Source organism: Lissotriton helveticus, chromosome 4_1 (assembly GCF_964261635.1).
Source record: "Lissotriton helveticus chromosome 4_1, aLisHel1.1, whole genome shotgun sequence".
NCBI lineage: Eukaryota > Metazoa > Chordata > Amphibia > Caudata > Salamandridae > Lissotriton > Lissotriton helveticus.
The window spans coordinates 544,305,735-544,323,621 of record NC_136063.1 but is presented as its reverse complement, the minus strand read 5'-3'; the positions used below and the strand labels follow the sequence as shown (position 1 = coordinate 544,323,621).

Genomic DNA, 17,887 nt, shown 5'->3' with positions numbered 1-17,887 from the left:
CCAAAATGTGTTGTCTTTCATGCAGTCAGATGTGAGTTATACTCACTTGTTGACAGAACCAGTTCAGGTAAACACGCCCTCCAAGTGACAACTTGATTTATTTTTTTCGTGATAAACAGCTCATCCGTTTGTGAGATGTCAATGTTTACAAAGAGCCCTAGAATTTCTTAATGCTTCAGAAATTGTTGCATAAGGCGTGTTATTAGCATCAACACACTACTAGACATGTGTTTGCTTCAGGAAATGCTGCAGCACCCTCAAACAAGCCCTTACAGTTATCCTTGCTGGCGCTGAACAGATTTACCAGCACTAAGATGGTCACTATTTCAAAGCGGTTTTAATGTTGTACTTTTGCCTGTGTCTTAGTTTGATTGCCCACCAGCTGCTGTATCCGCTAAAAGACCCACCTTGGAACCAGGGACACCTGGGTTCTTATACTGTTTCTCCCACATGGACAAACCATGTGACACCTGGTAAAGACACCCTAACGCCAACTCACTGTGCCTCAGTATCATCATCTATCAAAACTGCTAGAAGAAATTTAGCGTGAAATGTGGGTTATCCAAGTCACACTCTTACAACCCCACACCGTGGTAAGAGCAGAACAGCTTTGTTTATTGGATGATGTGTTTGTTCAGTGTGTTATGCCCCTGATGAAGACAACTACGTACAAAATGCATGCCACATTGAAGTCTCATTATTAATCAGCTCAGATGGTCACCTTTTGCTGTCTATAAAACGAGCACTAATGAGTTATAACCTCTATTGGCACTCGGGTTGGAGTGGTAGGAGCTTTCCAGCCAATCAGAATACGCCCTTGGGTATAGGCCCACTCAGGGAGCAAACCATGGCTGTCAGCTCCCAGTCTGTCCCTCCAGTGTACTCGGGCTGAATCTTCCCAGTAGCACATTTCCTAGCAAATACATCGGCTAGACTTTTTAACTTTCACAGAAGGAGCATAGCAGAGGCTGGAGTAGTAACTCACCACAAACTCTCGGAAAAATGGTTCCTCCGCCCTACGGTGCTCCTCTCGCTCTCTCTCCGCGGGAATCCCAGGGTGCTCCCTTTCCTCTCTTTCACTCTTTATTTACGCTCACATTCCACTGTCTGGCTTTTTCTCCCCTTTGTTGGCTGATGGAGTATGTGAGCCCTATCGCCACAAAGCAGTTAGAAACAATTAACACATTGCTGTCTGTTTCCTTAGTTTTATGTGGCTCCTTGGGCTTTCTCCTCTGTGATGCAAGGTACTGATAACGAGGACGTTGATGAGCTACACAACAATGACATGAAACACTTAAGATTCCTGTAAACCCCAAAACAGCACAAGACAAAGTAGCAAGCATAATGCAACGTAGAGCAAGGCATTATGGGAAGGGCGTGGCCTGTTAGTAAATTCTAACAAGTGGGATGCACATCCGGTGGTTCCACCCATTCGCCATAAACATTGATTCCAGCTCAATTCCTATGGCTCCATCCTACTCTCAAAGCCAAAATGTATTCTGGTCAGACTCAAAACCAGTTCTTACTACCCTCAAACAGAAACCGCCTCACAAACTCAATAAAATGACCTGATATCAGCAGAGTGTTTACAATCAGTCTGCACGTTTTCCTCAGTACCATAAAGCCCTGAACACGTCATGTTGTCTCAGGAAGACTTCCCAGCTCAATGTGAGTAGAGACAGAAGGCGGAAAGTGACAGCCCTTGCCCTATCAGCTTGGAGCAACATTTTATCTGTATTCAGATGATAAGCAGTTGATATTTTGCTCTTCCTTGATCTTAATTTTGAACTGACCTCAGAGCATTCTTGCATCCCGAAAATTACACTGTTATCTACACATGGATGGATTGTGGAAGCCATACAACATCTTGTGTTTAAACAAATCTAAAGTTGAAATTCTGTGGGGCCCTTCTTTCACTAATTGAGGTGCCTCTTGCTGGCCGGAGTGCATGGGTTCCATCGCTCCCCCTTCTAAAGCTGTTTGTAATGTTGTAATGTATATCGATGAGGCAGTCTCTTTAGAAGCCAAGGCCACAAACTTATGCACATTTGTTTTTTGCAGCTGCTGACCTTAAACAAGATTTTACCCATCATCCCTTCTCTTCTTCTTCACATTCTGGTTGTAATAGCTTTGGTGCAGCCCAGCATGGACTACGCAAATGCCATCTTCTTGGCTGCTCGCGAAAGAGTTCTAGACTGCCTCTAATTGGTGCAGGACGCAGCATCCCCTCTGATTTCTTACTCTCCCAGACACGCTTATATGACACATTTGCTTGGATCACTGCGTTGACTGCTGGCAAGGATTCATTCTAAAGCAATTAGTTTTATTCATTAAATAGTCAATGCCAATTCGCCGACCTTTTTTTCGAAATATCCCAATTATTCACTACTAGATTGGAATCTTAGATCAGCAAATCTTCTATTGCTCGATGTCACTTAAGTTCCACTTTCGGGGATCGGTCCCGGCTGCAAAGCAATGGAATTCACTTCCACATGCTGCCGTACGTGGTTCAGTTCAGAAAGCTTGTAAAAACTTGTGGGCATATGTACAAGCCCCTATCGCCATGGGAACTTCATTTTTTGTGACGTTCCCGTGGCGATAGGACCCTTGCCTTATGTACAAGGCAGCGTTAAGCAACTTAATGTGGCTTAACGCTTCCTTGTACATAAGACACCCTTTCATGCTATGTTTAGAGTAAAATGGGCGTGCAGTGGGTGTTTTGGTGGGCTTTCCACCGCAACACCATTGTATTTGACGCTTCCCCCTATGGACAAGGGTGGCGTACATAGGAGACAGCAGCAAAATTAAGACCAGGAAAACCCTGGTCTTAAGGTTGCGAAACAAGGAGAAATGTATTATTTCTCCACGTTTTTGCTTTTTCCATGTGTGCTGCCTAGCACACATGAAAAATGCAAAATACCATGGTTTGTTTATGTACAGGAAGGGGTCCCTCCCTGTACATAAACAAACCTTTTTAAAAATGCCATTTTGTAACTTTCATTTGTGCTGCATGAAGCTATAGGAACTCTAATGTTTGGGGCAAATTGAGGTACCCCGTCGAAATGAGAGACTTCATTTGCCAGGGAATGGGTAGTTAGATTTACCAAAAAAGAATCAGTTTCCAAATCTTGGTTGTCTCTAGACCGAGACCCACCTGTTTTGGGAAAAGGATTAGTGGATACTCCTGTAGTTAGCTTTCCAGGAGCTGCTTTAGTCTCACCAAGTGCTTTTGGAGAAGACTCCCCCATCCCTGTTGCAACTAAACTTATATCCTTTTTAGGAAAAAAGGAAGTAAACTTTTAAAAATATTTATTTGCAATGAATTGTTTCTACAAGGATTAGCTTTGGTTTTTTTACACGCTCTTGTATATAGCACTCTACCCGAGCACAGTTTCTTTGCAGTCATTACTTGAACCTCACAGCCACGGACCCTTGGCTAGGATACAGGTACACCAGAAATATGTGGCTCCTATTTGTGAGTGAGCCGATGCGCCGCTCATGCAACACCGGACATCCACTAAGAACGCTACAAAGATAATAAAACTGGCAACCCAATAATAATCCAGTAGTCCTGAACAGAGAAAGAACAGGTCAAAACTGGTCAGATGAGGTGCCCAGGAGTCCCCAAGGCTGAATCTTTTTGCGTCTCCGAGGTCACAACCATACACAGCTCCCTACCCGACCCTTACACCACCTCCTAGGCTCCGATGCTCCAACCAGGCCTTCTTAACCACATCCGCAGCTCACGAGGAGGCACAGGGAGGCATAGGAAGACACAGGGAGGTACAGGGATGCACAGAGAGACACAAGAAGGCTTCTCAAAGCTCACAATTTTGCATATCTGTATTCCTGCAACGGGGAAAGGCACCTTGCAGCACTTTGTAGGCGCACAAGAAATCCAGGAAATACTTGTGGCTCCTGCAACAGTCCACCGCTCGCGGGAGATTTCCTCGGCCCACTCCCGCCACACAGGAGGACAGCCCACGGTCTTTCTTTCACCCACTTTAGCACGTAGTAGTTTGTAAAATGTAAGTTTGTAAAATGAAAGTGATAAAATCAACAGGACCACAGCAACAGCACAGCAACAGCAGCAGTAATAATAATTGCAACAAGGACTCTATGATGCCGTGAGGATGCTCAGTCTTACAACAGCATGCCTTCTTCTTCCTCAGTCTTACCTCCGTCTTTCTGGTTGGAAAAAAGAAGGGTGTGCTGTTTCCTTTCCTTTCCTTTGCTCTTTGCTGATCCGGAGAAAATTTGATAAAATGGCCTGTGGCTCCGGCCGCAAGAAGAAGTGGTAAGCGGCTCCTCGCTGCACCGGGAAGTATCTGGCAGGACCGGCCGCTCCCAAAACCGCTTATCGGCTCCGGCGGCGAGGTAAGTGCCCAGCGGGTCAGGCCGTAGTAAGAAATACCCAGCGGCTCCTCGCCGCGCCAAGAGACGTTTGGTGGCTCCGGCCGCACTCGAAACTGACCGTATGGCCGGCCGCAAAGGTGAACGATCAGCAGCTCCTCAGTGCTCCCAAAAAATGCCTGGCAGCTCCGGCCGCACCTGAAACCACTAAGCGGCTCCAGGCTCGGGAAAAGTTTGCAGCGGCTTTCAGAGAGAACAGCCCAGCTGCCCCCGCCTTGCCTAGAGAGACTTAGCGGCCCCTAGCCGTGCTCGAAATTGACCTGCGGCTCCGGCCATGAGAAAAGCACCCAGCGGGTCCAACCGCAGAGGAAACACTCCCTCGCAGTGCCTCAAAACGTTTAACGGCCCCAGCCGCGCTCAAGATTATCCAGCCGCTCCGACCGCCGAAAAAGTTGACAAATGGGCCCTTGCCGGCCGAAGAGATGTATGGCGGCCCCAGCCGCAACAAGACTGCCCAGCGGTCCGGCCACGTGAAGGGCAAATAGCGGAGTGTAGCGGATCACGCTCGGCGCTCGCTCTGTTCGCTCTGTTCGCTCGCTCGCTCTGCATACAAGCCTGTAAATTTTAAGTGGACCTCATTGGAGTTCCAAAACATTAATAAATTGAATTGAATTGTACAAAATGGCATTTTTAAAAAGGTTTGTTTATGTGCAGGAAGGGACATCTTCCTACACATAACTAATCATCCGCTGCACACAGACACCCTTGCACTCTGGTTCAAGGATGCCTGCATTGGGGCTAAGTTGTGAAACTTAGCGCCATCGCAGGGGGAAACCCAAGGCTGCACCACATTCTTGTAAATATGATGCACCCTTGCGTTTCCGAAGTGGCGGAGCATGTCGTTAAGCCAAGGAGGCTAACGACACGCTCCCCCACTTCGTCGTACATATGGCCCTTGTTTTTTTAACCTTTAGCTGTCCAGCTCTTTTCTCTCGCTCCCACTCCCACAATTTTCTCACTTTCCATGCCCCCTGCTTGCACAAGATGCCCTGGGCAACTGCTTTATATACATCCTATACCATTCATAGGGAAGACGTTACCAGGTTACTTCCAAAATACTGCCAACTTCCCTCCTTTAATAGCTGGAGTACCTCTGTATCTAAAAGTAGTGTTCTATTCAATGTCCACCTAGGTTTGATCCAAACCTCTGGCAACCCTAACTCCAAAACACCGCTAAGTCAGCGGTGAAATAAAGAAATTATTGACTGATATAAAAAAAAATCATGAAATGTGACACTTGGAAGATTCCCGTTTTCCAGAGAGACAGAGTGCTTTTGCAGATCCTGATGTGATATACTCCTGCTGATCTTGGAGGTATGGGGTCCCCCACACAAGCCTAACAGAGCTTCTATATTTTATAAAACATAGTTCCTAGCTAGGGAGGGTGATATACTAGGTGCTATAAGACCTTTTTTCACCATCATTGTAATATGATTTCTCATTTTGTGTTTTATGGAATTGTAACAATGCTGATCATATTATTTCTAATCATACGTCTGCTTATGTTAGCAAAGATACTGCATCTTAGAGCACGTCGTTAAAATAAATAATTTAACCTTTCCCGTGTCTCTTTTTTACTCCTGTTGTGGACTGGTATGAGAGTATAACGAAAGAGTGTTCTCGCTTCCCACCCTTCCTGAGTATAACCTAAGTCGCATGTTCTGGGTTATCTAATCATTGGTTCTTTTGCTATTGGATGAAGAGCTAATGTGACACTGATGCTAACTGGTTAGGGATTCTAGGTACTGAGGTGAGTTTTTTGGTCCACCACAATTCACTGAGGTCCTGGGTCTCTGTGCACAGTACTGTGTAGGAGCAGAATCCCTGCAACATGGCGCACCCAACTTAGTGGTCTTATTTTGAGACACTCGAGTAGTGCTTTTATCAGTCCACGACCCCCTCACTATTGTTTCCAGTTGACAGTGGTGACGGATAAACCTACCTATAGTTAAATAGGTCTTTTCAAGCTTGATAATTTAAAAAGGTTTCTATTTGAGTTACTACCCAGTTGTGCTACATTCTTTTGTATTGTATTGTCTTTTTTCTCTATTGTGTCATTATGAGTGATGTTGAAATACCCCAGCATAGTCAGATGGCAGTCTGTAATCATTTGCAGGCTTATGCCGTCCCCTTGGAGGGCTTGTCAGTTGTTTTTGGGGTGAATGCGGACGCAGCATACCCATTTGAGCCTTTCTACTCGTGCGGGATGAAGCTTAGTCCCGTCATGGTTAATGCGATTATGGGCAAGCGTCCCCAGGATAAGGATGCCTTTTTGGCATGCCGAGAAATTTGACCAACTGGAGGCAGTGTTTCCTAACACGATTCCTGTTGAAAAACACAGGATTCTTACTATTAGTTTGCAGAAAGACTTAGTGCTGGAAGTGACTGATTTTGCCACTTGGGGTATGATTTTTGCGGCAGTCTATGCTAAGAGCACGGGCCAGAGGCGGCAGTTGAATTGGGAATGAGACTTGTTGGAGTGTTTGACGTAGTTTCCGATCTCGTCCTTTCCAATGTTAAGGGAGATGCGGTAAGCTTCCAGGTGTCGAATGCTTTGCGAGATGTCCCCGATTACCAAAGATTATTACGTTATAAGACCATTGGTCATAATAGTTTAGGCGTTAAGCCTTTTGCCAAAGCAGCATAGAAGCAAAGTCAGGCGGCGAAATCTGATAAAGATGATCTCCCCAATGTTCCCAAGCAGAATTGGAATAAGAATAAGAAACAGGGGAAACAGCAACAGAAACAGGGGTCCCGCCTCGCTTCACAAATACCTGTGTCTACTGAGCGCACATATGAATTGCGCGACCGCGCTACTATTAAGTCACCTGATCGTTTTCAGGTTCCTGATCAACGTTATCCTCGCTCTTTGCAGGAAACATCGGTCTAACCTACCGGTGGAGGAGACGGCGGCAGAGGACGGGGTGCAAAACAAGAGCAACCCCGCAAGACAGACAGTAAAGGCAAGCAGGATGACTCTCCATCTCAAAGACCCCAGTTTCAAAAAAAGAAAGTTGCTGCTTTAACAGTGAGATATGCCACGGATAGTGAGAACACAGCTTCGGAACCTGACGTGGGCGCTGCCTCTGTTAGACAGTGCAGCAGAAATTACCATAGTGCGGGAGGAGCTGCGTCCACTTCTGAAGGTGACAGCAACTGACACGTTTGTTGTTGTTGAGACAACTGACACTAGGGTGGCTCCCCCTGAATGACATTTTTAAATTGTTCTTGTAATTAAAGGTGACATAAAACGTACTATAAAGGGGGATTTTGGGAGAATCTAACTTTTACCTGTGACATTTTGTTGGCGGAGGTCGACTGGCCCTCACTTTTTGTTTCAGCTGCTCCGCAGGAGGAGGAGGTAATCCTCCCTAGTTTCGCGCACACTGTGCTGAAGGAGCAGGCCCTGCATATCGGAGAAGATTGGGCTAAGGTGCTTGCACTAGCGTTGTACCGTACTCACTGTGGATGAGATAAATTTTCCCCTCGACATGAGATACCATTGCGGTCTGTGCCATAACCTAAACCCCAATATCCCATGCGGCGTGAAGCAAAATCTCCTGTGGCAGAAATCCTTGAATAATTGAAAAATCAAGGTGTGATTGAAACGTCTGTGTCTCCGATGAATAACCCACTTTTTACTGTGACTAAGCCTGATGGCTAGTACCGTTTGGTATTGGATTACCAGCACTTAAACTCTCATTGTCGTACGTGCGCGGTACAAAACACTCACAGTTCTACCCTTGTGAATAGTCTCGTGCGCAAAAGGTTTAAGACCACACTTGACATATCCAATGGCTTTTTTGCCCACAACCTGTCCAGTATTAGTAGTCAATGGACAGCTTTTACCAGTGGTGGCAAACAACGCCATTTCAGACGATTGGCTATGGGCTATAAGAACACTCAAGGCGTCTTTGCCGCCCGCATAGTCTCTCTTTTGGAGTGACTCGACCCAGATGCATGTTCGTATGTGGATGACATTTATCTCAAAGACGACGAATTATGGCCTCATCTGTGTCGCGTTGACTGCATAATTTGCTGTTTTGCGGACTTTGGCTATAAATTTAACTGTGCAAAATCCCACATTGCAGAGTACACAGTGTTGTTCCTGGGCTATGAGCTCAACAATGAAGGTTGAGGTTTAGCACCTCACTTCTTGGAGAAATGCGCACAGCTGCGCGCTCCTACAACTCTGAAGAAACTACAGTCTTTACTGGGCTTTTTGAATTTCGGGCATACACACATTCCCGATTATGCCCAGCGTATCAAGCCTCTTTATGCTTTGGTACAACCTACTTTCTCCAAATCATGCTGGCTGCCTGCTCTTTCAGCCATCTTGCATTCTTTGCAGGCTGATCTTCTAGAATCTAAATTCTTATTGACTCGTGATAACCACACCAACCTGGTGATAAGAATCGTACCAGGATCGGTGGGTTTCACTTACCTGACTTTTAATGAGGGTGACACAGTGCCTATCGCTTACAAGTCACACTTATACACTTCAGCTGAGCTGCGGTTTTACACTGTGGAAAAAGTTTTGACAGCAGTGCAAATGGCGATTCGGAAAGAACGTGCACTGTCGCAGGGAAAACGCATTTTGGTTGTTACTCCGTATCCTGCCTTGGAGGCAGTGACGAAAGCCAGTGTACCAAATTCCAAAGCTTTGCACCCAAGGTGTATACAGTGGGTCACGTCCTTGACATCACCGGATGTCACGTTCATTTTTGATTCCTTTTTGCAGACTCAGGAGTATTTGCAGTATGAATTTGTTCATCCGGCTCCTCTGAGCATGCGCCCGCTGGAGGATTTCCATTGTATTATTTACACTGATAGTTCTGCTCAACTGGGAACAGGTTCAAAGCACGCCTATTCTTCTGCATGCGCAATAGTGGTTGGTACTATAATAATAATAATAATAATAGTCCACATTTGTAAAGCGCGAACCATCACCCGTTAGGGTCTCTAGGCGCTGGGGGCCGTCGGGAAGATTAAGCAAGCTATTACCCAGAGTCCCATGGTGCTGGGCTAATCTGCTGCCCGCCCCGGGGATTGAACCGTGATCCCCAGATTCCGGAGTCAGTCACCCTGGCCGTGGCGCCACACCTCTCCCCTGGTACTATGGTGAATGGAGAGTTCAAGTCCGATGTCATGCATACACAGACATTAGGGGACTGTACGTCCCAATTGGCAGAGCTACGTGCTCTAATGCTTGCATTGGAGTCCTGGTGTGAAGACTCTTATTGTAAGTGACTCTTACTACTGTGTACAGTCTTACAATGACAATTTGTTCTTTTGGACTCAAAATGACTATCGTGATTCCAAAGGCAGCACAATAAAACCTAAAATGATCTGGGTTCGGGTGGATGAGCTAAAAGAAGGGCTGCCACTCATGTTTGTGATTCATACTCTTGGCCACCAGCGTGTTGGAGTTCACGCTGTAGGCAATAGTCTCGCTGATGAAGCGGCGAAGGCAGCAGTCGTGACATACTCAGTAGCAGCAGTTACATGTTCCAAAAGTAAAATTGATGATGACATCTTGGCAGCTATTGCCGCAACAGAAAAGGGAGGTAATTACCCTAGAAGTTTCCCTTCCAGATACTCTTATCATTTAAGTCCTGATAAAGTTCCTTATGTGAGAATTAATGACGTTGGTGACAGGTTGATTCCCAACGTGGACTGCAGATCCACACTGATTACAGCTGCTCATGAGGGTATGGCATCCGCTCATGCCGGTATCTCTGCAACTGTATCACTTTTACAACAGCGTTACTGGTGGTGCGGATTGTACAAACAGAAGCGTGATTATGTCCTTCATTGTGACATTTGCCAGCAGATTAAGCCTTTAACTGCTGCACGCCCGCCCCAGACACAGTTGTACATATGGAATAAACCACTTGTATGTGTTTATTTAGATCACTGCGGTCCTATCTCCTCTGATACTGCGTATAAGTACATCTTAGTTGCAGTTGATTCTTGCACGGGCTTTGTGTGGGTGTGGCCCCAAAGGAGTGCTGATTCTCAAACTGTTGTAAGGGATTTGCGTGTCTTTGTGGTAATTTTTGCATGTGGTACCTTCCACTCTGGCTAGGGTCCGGCGTTCGCCTCTAAGGCGTACAAGGATGCCGTGCGTTCATTGGGGTCCAAGTCAAATTTTCATCACCATACCGCCCTGAGGGCAATAGTGTTGTGGAGCGGATGAACTGTGACTTGAAGCAATCCTTGACAGCTAGAGTTTTAGGTACAGGCCGGAACTGGCTAGCCCACCTCACCACCTCAATAGCGTTCAGTGTGCACTTAATAATCTCCCCAGAAGGTCTCTGGGTGGGCGGACCTCATACGAAATGCTCTTTGGTATCAAAATGTTTGTTCAGGATCTTGAGGGTCTAGACCAGGCAGCGTCTGCCACTCCCTTTGATGTAGATGAACATTGTGCTGTTTTCCAGAATCTACAAAAGACCAGTGACAGTCTTGCAAAGGAACACTTGCCCTCCACATCTGATGCTGCGTTGCAGATCCCGGTAGTTGGCTGGCTACCCCAAGTTGGTGAATTGGTCTGAAAGAAGGTTGAGAACAAGAAGGAATTCAGCCTCTCATATCGTGCTCCAGTTCCTGTTCTTGACGTGCAGGGTACAAGAACAGTCATTTTACCTCCACTTCCTGGTCGAAAGGAAAACAGGTTCATCTCCATTGACAATGTCAAACAACACAGAGTGGCCAATTCTTATTAGTATGATACCCGCGGTCTCTTGTCCAGCGATGCTGAGAAACTCTGTTTTGGCTCCAGCGCCTACCACCAGGCCTGATGTTGCCATTGAGATGAATCCAGTTATGAATCCTTTATTGAATCCACCAGCTGGTGATCCTCTTGATGATACTGAGTACACTTATCCAACAGACTTATCTATGCCCAATTTAGAGACCTGTATGGCTAATCAATCACGTTTTTCATTTGACACTGACTCTACCACATCAAAGTCCCCTTCAAAAGTTTCGATTTTTGCTGCTTTGTTTAAAAAATATTTTTTAATCCCCCCTTGGAGTTTTTTTATTCATGTCCATTGGATTTTTAGTGTATTTTTCCCGTATTGTGAATGGACACTATGTTAAAGAAAGAACTACAATTAGACTAATTGATGGAACTTTGGCACCCCACTCCTCATCACACAGAATGAAGAGGGACCAGACTTTTGTGCATATCACCTCTTGGGCTGTCTTAGATGCCATTGTATGGGATGCTGTTAAATTTCAGATTCACGGACCCACAGAGGTTATTAATGTCCATAATGTCCATAATGTACTTTGTGTTTCAATGGGGGATGTGGTTAAACAAAATATTTGCTCTGATGATTGGGACGTCCAAGCCATGGAGGCTCTATTTTCTGATTTAAAATATTATGCTGCCTTTGATGCTGAAGATTTGTATTTAGATTCTGCAAAAGATGCTGACTTGTTTTGTTACCAACATTATAGCTATCATTTTCTGCACAAAGCAAACACATTTAGGAATGTGGTTAATTACACACAATGGGGACATTGTCCCGCTCCTGTTGAAGGCAGCTCCAAAACTCTTTTGAAAAAGTTTTCTAATTTTACTGATTTAATCAATCAAATCCTGATGCATTTTATTTCAAGATGACTGAGAAGTCCTCTTCCAAGGTTAGACTCACCGACACAAAATTGTTATATTCAATGTCCTTTATCGAACAATTGGCAATAGGGGGCTATGAGCTGTGGAAAGATACTATTGATCTTAAATCTGTTTGGGGTTCTAAAATTTGGCAAGTGCAAGGCACTGAGGCTTTGCATCGTGCATGTCTCATCCCAAACTATATGTTGTTTCTGAATTCGACTATTTCACAAACCACCTGCTTTGGATTGGCTATGTCTAAAAATTAAATGCTCCTTCTACTCCTGACTTGGGGGAATATCACAAATGGAACAATCACACCAGTAGGTTCCTTAGTGATTTACAAACTCTGTTACAAAATGTGTCCTTTAACATTTCCAGTTTGGATCCCCAAGGCTGGTTATTATGGCAAAAAACTGCAGATTCATGCCAACACCATTTTCTGAGTTTGGCCCCTGACTATACACAAGTTCGGGTGGATTCCCATTTTGAGAGTGACCATTCTGTCACTACCTGTTCTGTAGGCAAGCTATGTCAGAAATGGCTCAAACACTCCACTTTAGCGTCAGGTAAGCTTCATTTGTCTAAACTGTCTGACGATGTTGACTTGAATGACTGTGTGGACGGTCCTGCCACAGGCAGATCCAAGAGATGGGTTTATGCTGTGTACAACGAAGTTTGGAAACTGTCCCAAATTGAAGCTGCTTCTAGGTTAAGGGCTATTGATCAAGCTAATTTAGAAAAAGTCCTTGCAGTTGTAGATAATATCATTAACACACTTTCTTCCCGAATTTACACATTAGATAATATTGTTTCTTCTGTTGTTGATATTGTGCAAGATGATGTCTCAGTTTTGTACCATGGTCAAAATCAATTGCGTTCTATTATGCAGTTTGCATGGACTTTACAAACGTTGAAGGCTTGGAAAGTGCCTTGGGACTATATGAACACTTCTTTGCTGTTTTTACCATTTAATCTAACTGTTAAACAACAATTTTTGTCTATGAAAGATGCAACATTTTCCCTATTGCATATTGAAAAGTTAGAACCTTTACCATTTTCTGCTGCTGAAACAAATGCTGCAGTTTGGCTTATTCATGGTTTAATAACGTTACCTTTTCCACTGTTTAAATTTGAAGCATGCATGAAACATTATGCCATAGGCAGATATGAACCATTAGGTAGCGCATATCTCCATGAAGTTTGGTCTCTTCCGTTCACCTATAGGTGTCTTAGGGAGGGTAAAGAAGTTTATTTGAAAGGTGAAGATTGCACTTCCACACCCGATCACTCATTGGTCTGTAGGAACATACAATTGCCCGGCTCCTGTAATTTAGAAGCCCCGAATTTGGCCTGTATTTTAAAAGGTACACCTGCCCTGGCTATTACACCTACTTTCACGTTTTTAGCAAACTGTAGTTGTTTATTATTAAATAATGAAGATTGCTGTGACATGCTGGCTGGGATACCGTACATAGTGACTTTCTCCCAACGTGTAGTCTGTTGTAAGAATGTGCTGTTTCCTACTGCGCATAGGAAGCTCGATGTATCCATCTGGCCTTCCATTCCGACCTTGAAAGCAGAGTTCAACAAGATGAGTCGAATAAGGGCTCTTTTGTCTCAAAAAGAAGTCGCCCTTACATCTGTGCATGAAACATTCGTCCTTCATGTTGCTAATACTCGTACCGAGGTACATGCCTTCGTAAATACAGATCTCCCTCTGCATTTTGGTGCGTTGATTCACACTATATTCAATGCCTCATCGACCTTGGGCTTGGTGCACTTTTTGAAAGTGGTGAGTTCTGGCCTTGTGACTTCATTCCAAACTATATTTGGTGTAATACCGGCATTTTTTTCATTCTATTTTTTCCAGCGTCTCCGGCGGATTACCGTTAATTCTCGCCTTGGCTGCCGGTGTACTGCTGTTAATTTTCTTACTCCAAAATGGTTGCACATTCTGTGCCCCACGACGACCTGCCCCGGCTGCCCCAACTTCATGACCAGATGCTTGAAAACTATGGATAGCTGCCTCTGGCTACTTTGAATGTGGCGTATGGTTTATCTTTCCGGTTTTTGTACTTTGCATGCGTGCAGCCAGATTTCCACTGCCTGGATTGCGATTTTGAATAGGCTCTAGATTTGTGTCTCTGCAATACGGTGTCTCCTAACCCGGATTATGATCTACTAATGAGTTCCTTAGTTGCTCATGAACTAGACTGTTCTGGTGTCGGGATTATGGCCTATGCAACAGCGCATGGGGTCCTAGGCAATTTGAATATATGGACGGCAGCACAAGACTTTCAGGCACGCAGTTATCTCGAAGAACATCCGAGTTGTCCTCTGATGGTGCCAGAGGCTCCGGCTGTTGAGGAACATGTGTGTACTTTTCCATTACTGAATTGGATGGCTGAAATGTTCACTGACGATAACAGCGACTTCCTATTGGAGGCAGTTGCAACGTACTGTGCCTATATGCTGTTGGATTGAAGTGACGGTTTTTCTCTTGCTTCATAGACACGTACTGGACTTTTTTCCTCTACGCACTACATATGTTTTAACACTATGCCCCCTGTTGGGTTTCATAGGTCTTATGGTTACTAATTCGGAACTTACTCCCAATTATCCAGTTTGGCAAAATTTTAAACTTGGTTCTGTCTCATTTGAACTTGAACTCTGCGTTCTAAAATTCCCCCCACACTTCTTGTGCATTCGCCGATCAAGGGAGGGTGTAGTGAGGGCTGAGGCTTGTTTGCGCACATTGCTATGTTAGCATAGGCTTATTAAAAGTTCAAATGCCATTTTACCTTTTGCTGCTTTTGCACACAACACTGCATACAGTTGTTGTTGTAAGTTAGGCTGCATGAATTATTTCACATGAGAAAGGCTTGTTTTCAGCATCCCTAGACTTACATCGCGACCCTAGTCTGCACAGTGAGTACTAAAGCCTCCAAGGTTATCATAACAAGGTAGCTGTTGTTCGGGCTGATCGGTTCACGTTTTAGACATAACATACATGCAGCTGCAGTCCAATGAAGATTCTGGCGCCTTTAATTTTGCACTGTAGGCATGATTTCAAACACTTGGAAGATTTCCATTTTCCAAAGAGACAGAGTGCTTTTGCAGATCCTGATGTGATACACTCCTGCTGATCTTGGAGGTATGGGGTCCCCCACACAAGCCTAAGAGACCTTCTATATTTTATAAAACATAGTTCCTAGCTAGGGAGGGTGATATACTAGGTGCTATAAGACTTTTTTTCACCATCATTGTAATATGATTTCTCTTTTTGTGTTTTATGGAATTGTAACAATGCTGATGTTATTATTTCTAATCATATGTCTGCTTATGTTAGCAAATATACTGCATTTTAGAGCACGTTGTTCAAATAAATATTTTAACCTTTCCCGTGTCTCTATTTACTCCTGTTGTGAACTGGTATGAGAGTATAACTAAAGAGTGCTCTTGGTTACCACCATTCCTATATGTAACCTAAGTTGCATGTTCTGGGTTGTCTAATCATTGGTTCTTTTGCTAGAGGACGAAGAGCTAATGTGACACTGATGCTAGCTGTTTAGGGTTTCTAGGTACTGAGGTGAGTTTTTTGGTCCACCACAATTCACTGAGGTCCTGGGTCTCTGTGCACAGTTCTGTGTAGGAGCAGAATCCCTGCAACAAGATGAGTCATGATTATTTGTTCTAATCGGCATTTCTGCTCAAACTATAATTTTTTTTCGTTTTTGAAAACACACTTCAGTCATCCAGTCAGAAATGCATGGAAATTGAATAAAAACATCTGTATGTCGCGGCATCTCTAAGCATTTTCCAAGTTTTCTGCGTGATGTTCTTGGTCATCATCGGCTGTGCAGAGTAGGCACACAGGGTTTTCTTTCTTCATATCACCTCTCCTTGTGACATCAAAAACAAGGCGTGCTTCTCCAGATCTCTTCTGATCAGGTGCTTGCCTTTGTGTCCTCTGCACCATGACTGCTCCTGGCCTCACCTGGCATGGAGAGTAAAATATGGGCATAATGGGGCCTCCCCTCCCCACGGCGTCCGGCACAGAGAAGGTTTGTAGATACAATAGTGCCTGCAATTGATTAAATGAATAGTAATGAGGCTGCAGAAGGTGCAGGGTGTTCAGGGAGCTGCATTCGTATTCTTATGTTGAAACAGGTGTTAAACTTCCCCTCCAATCCTTGCATGACCAATCACTTCTATTTTTAGTGATGGGGCATGTCGACTCACAAGATGTAGTTACACCGCTCGTTCTATAGTGACCCCTCTCATTACTCTACTGTAACAAGCACATTATTTTCGTGTTTTTCTTTAATTAATTTCTGATGAGACTTATGTGTGTGTGTTTTTATCTACTGTCAGTGCACTCCATCTTTATTTCATTATAATGATATACGATTGGTTGCTATATCTATTATATTGTTCTGAACGCCACAAAAAGGTCAAGTTGTAGGAACATAAAGAGTTTCAAAATACCAATGTACACAATTCTAATCCTAATCTATACTAAGAGTCTGATTTTTATTTGCCATTAGTAACTGTCAAATATCGTTGTTTTTGACAAGGTGACTCTGTTTTACATACTTTCATTCTGATACATTTTCAGAAAATACCCCGCGATTAATGCCTGAAGAAGGGAGCATGTACTATCCCAGAGTGCAGCACTACAGAGAGCTGCTGGACTCCCTGCCCATGGACGCCTATACTCACGGCTGCATTCTACACCCGGAACTCACGGTGGACTCGATGATACCGGCCTATGCAACCACTAGAATCCGCAGTATGTATTTACAGACTGTAACCCTCAGAGAGCACAAGCACAAGTGATTATATAATAGATTTGTGTTCTATGTAATGACATGTGATAGAGAATACAATTACACCCGTATTGCATCAGTGTAATACTTTGTAGTCCTTCAAATGAGTGTCAGGATAACCCTCATTAAAGTGTATTTTTCAAAAGAGAAATGCGGCCCATCACTTCCAGATAGTTCATACATCATGTGGTCCTCTCCTATTTATTATTTGTTGATAATGCACTGCTTACATAAAGATATTTTGGGTTTGTTATGATCTTACTATACAGTAATTAATGCTAATATTTATTTCTAGCTAATTGTCTGGTGTAAAGGCACATAGCAAACATGCTGATTTAACCAGTGGTAATTTTGTTACTGGAGTTTCTTCCCATTCCTCTCCGGCAAACCTACTGGATACTTAAATGGGGGCCATGCCAGTATGGGGTTTTGTTACCTTCTAAAATATTGTAACATGCATCTGTCCTTGCGTTGACCTAAACCTTCCATGATTCAGTATTCCATCTGAAGGGAAGAGTCATGCTGCTGATCATGCTTTCCATCATACGAAGGGGGGGTGTGGCTAGCAGCCGGAGACGATGGTCGCAGCCTAACGAGGCTCCCGACCCCTCCGCCCAGTAATCTTGATTCTTCCTCCTAATCTTGACTCGGGATCCCCGTGAAACTCCGGGCGATCCCGAGTAACATCTCAGCGCCTGCTCCGGTCTGCCCGGCGCGTCGGAGACAGCACTGCGGGACGCTCGCTCGGAGAGAAGGGAGCGAGTGTCCGGCGCGCAAGATGGCGGCGCTCACACGGCTGGCGAGACACTGAGGGCAACATCCCTAGCCCTGACGCCGACTGCGACAGCCCGCCTGCCGACCGGCACCCCGAGGGTGAGCATGACCGGCTGCTTTGCGCCCCGCCTTCTCCTGCTACCACCGCCGGAGCCGCGATCCGAGGCTCCCTGCCAGGCTCCTGACGAGGCTCCTCCCTGGAACACACCGAATCTACCCCCCGGCTTCCTGGGGCCTTTAT

At 44.7% G+C, this 17,887-nt stretch overlaps 1 protein-coding gene across 1 annotated transcript in view; it reads left to right on the top strand.

Annotated features, from left to right (window-relative positions):
• The window catches only part of GDAP1 (ganglioside induced differentiation associated protein 1), a 128,006-nt gene that overhangs the window by 18,159 nt on the left and 91,960 nt on the right, over window positions 1-17,887 (top strand). Inside the window, exon 3 of the mRNA XM_078685615.1 lies at window positions 16,662-16,835. Within this exon, the coding sequence (XP_078541741.1) occupies window positions 16,662-16,835 (174 nt within the window). The remainder of the gene's footprint in view (window positions 1-16,661; window positions 16,836-17,887) is intronic.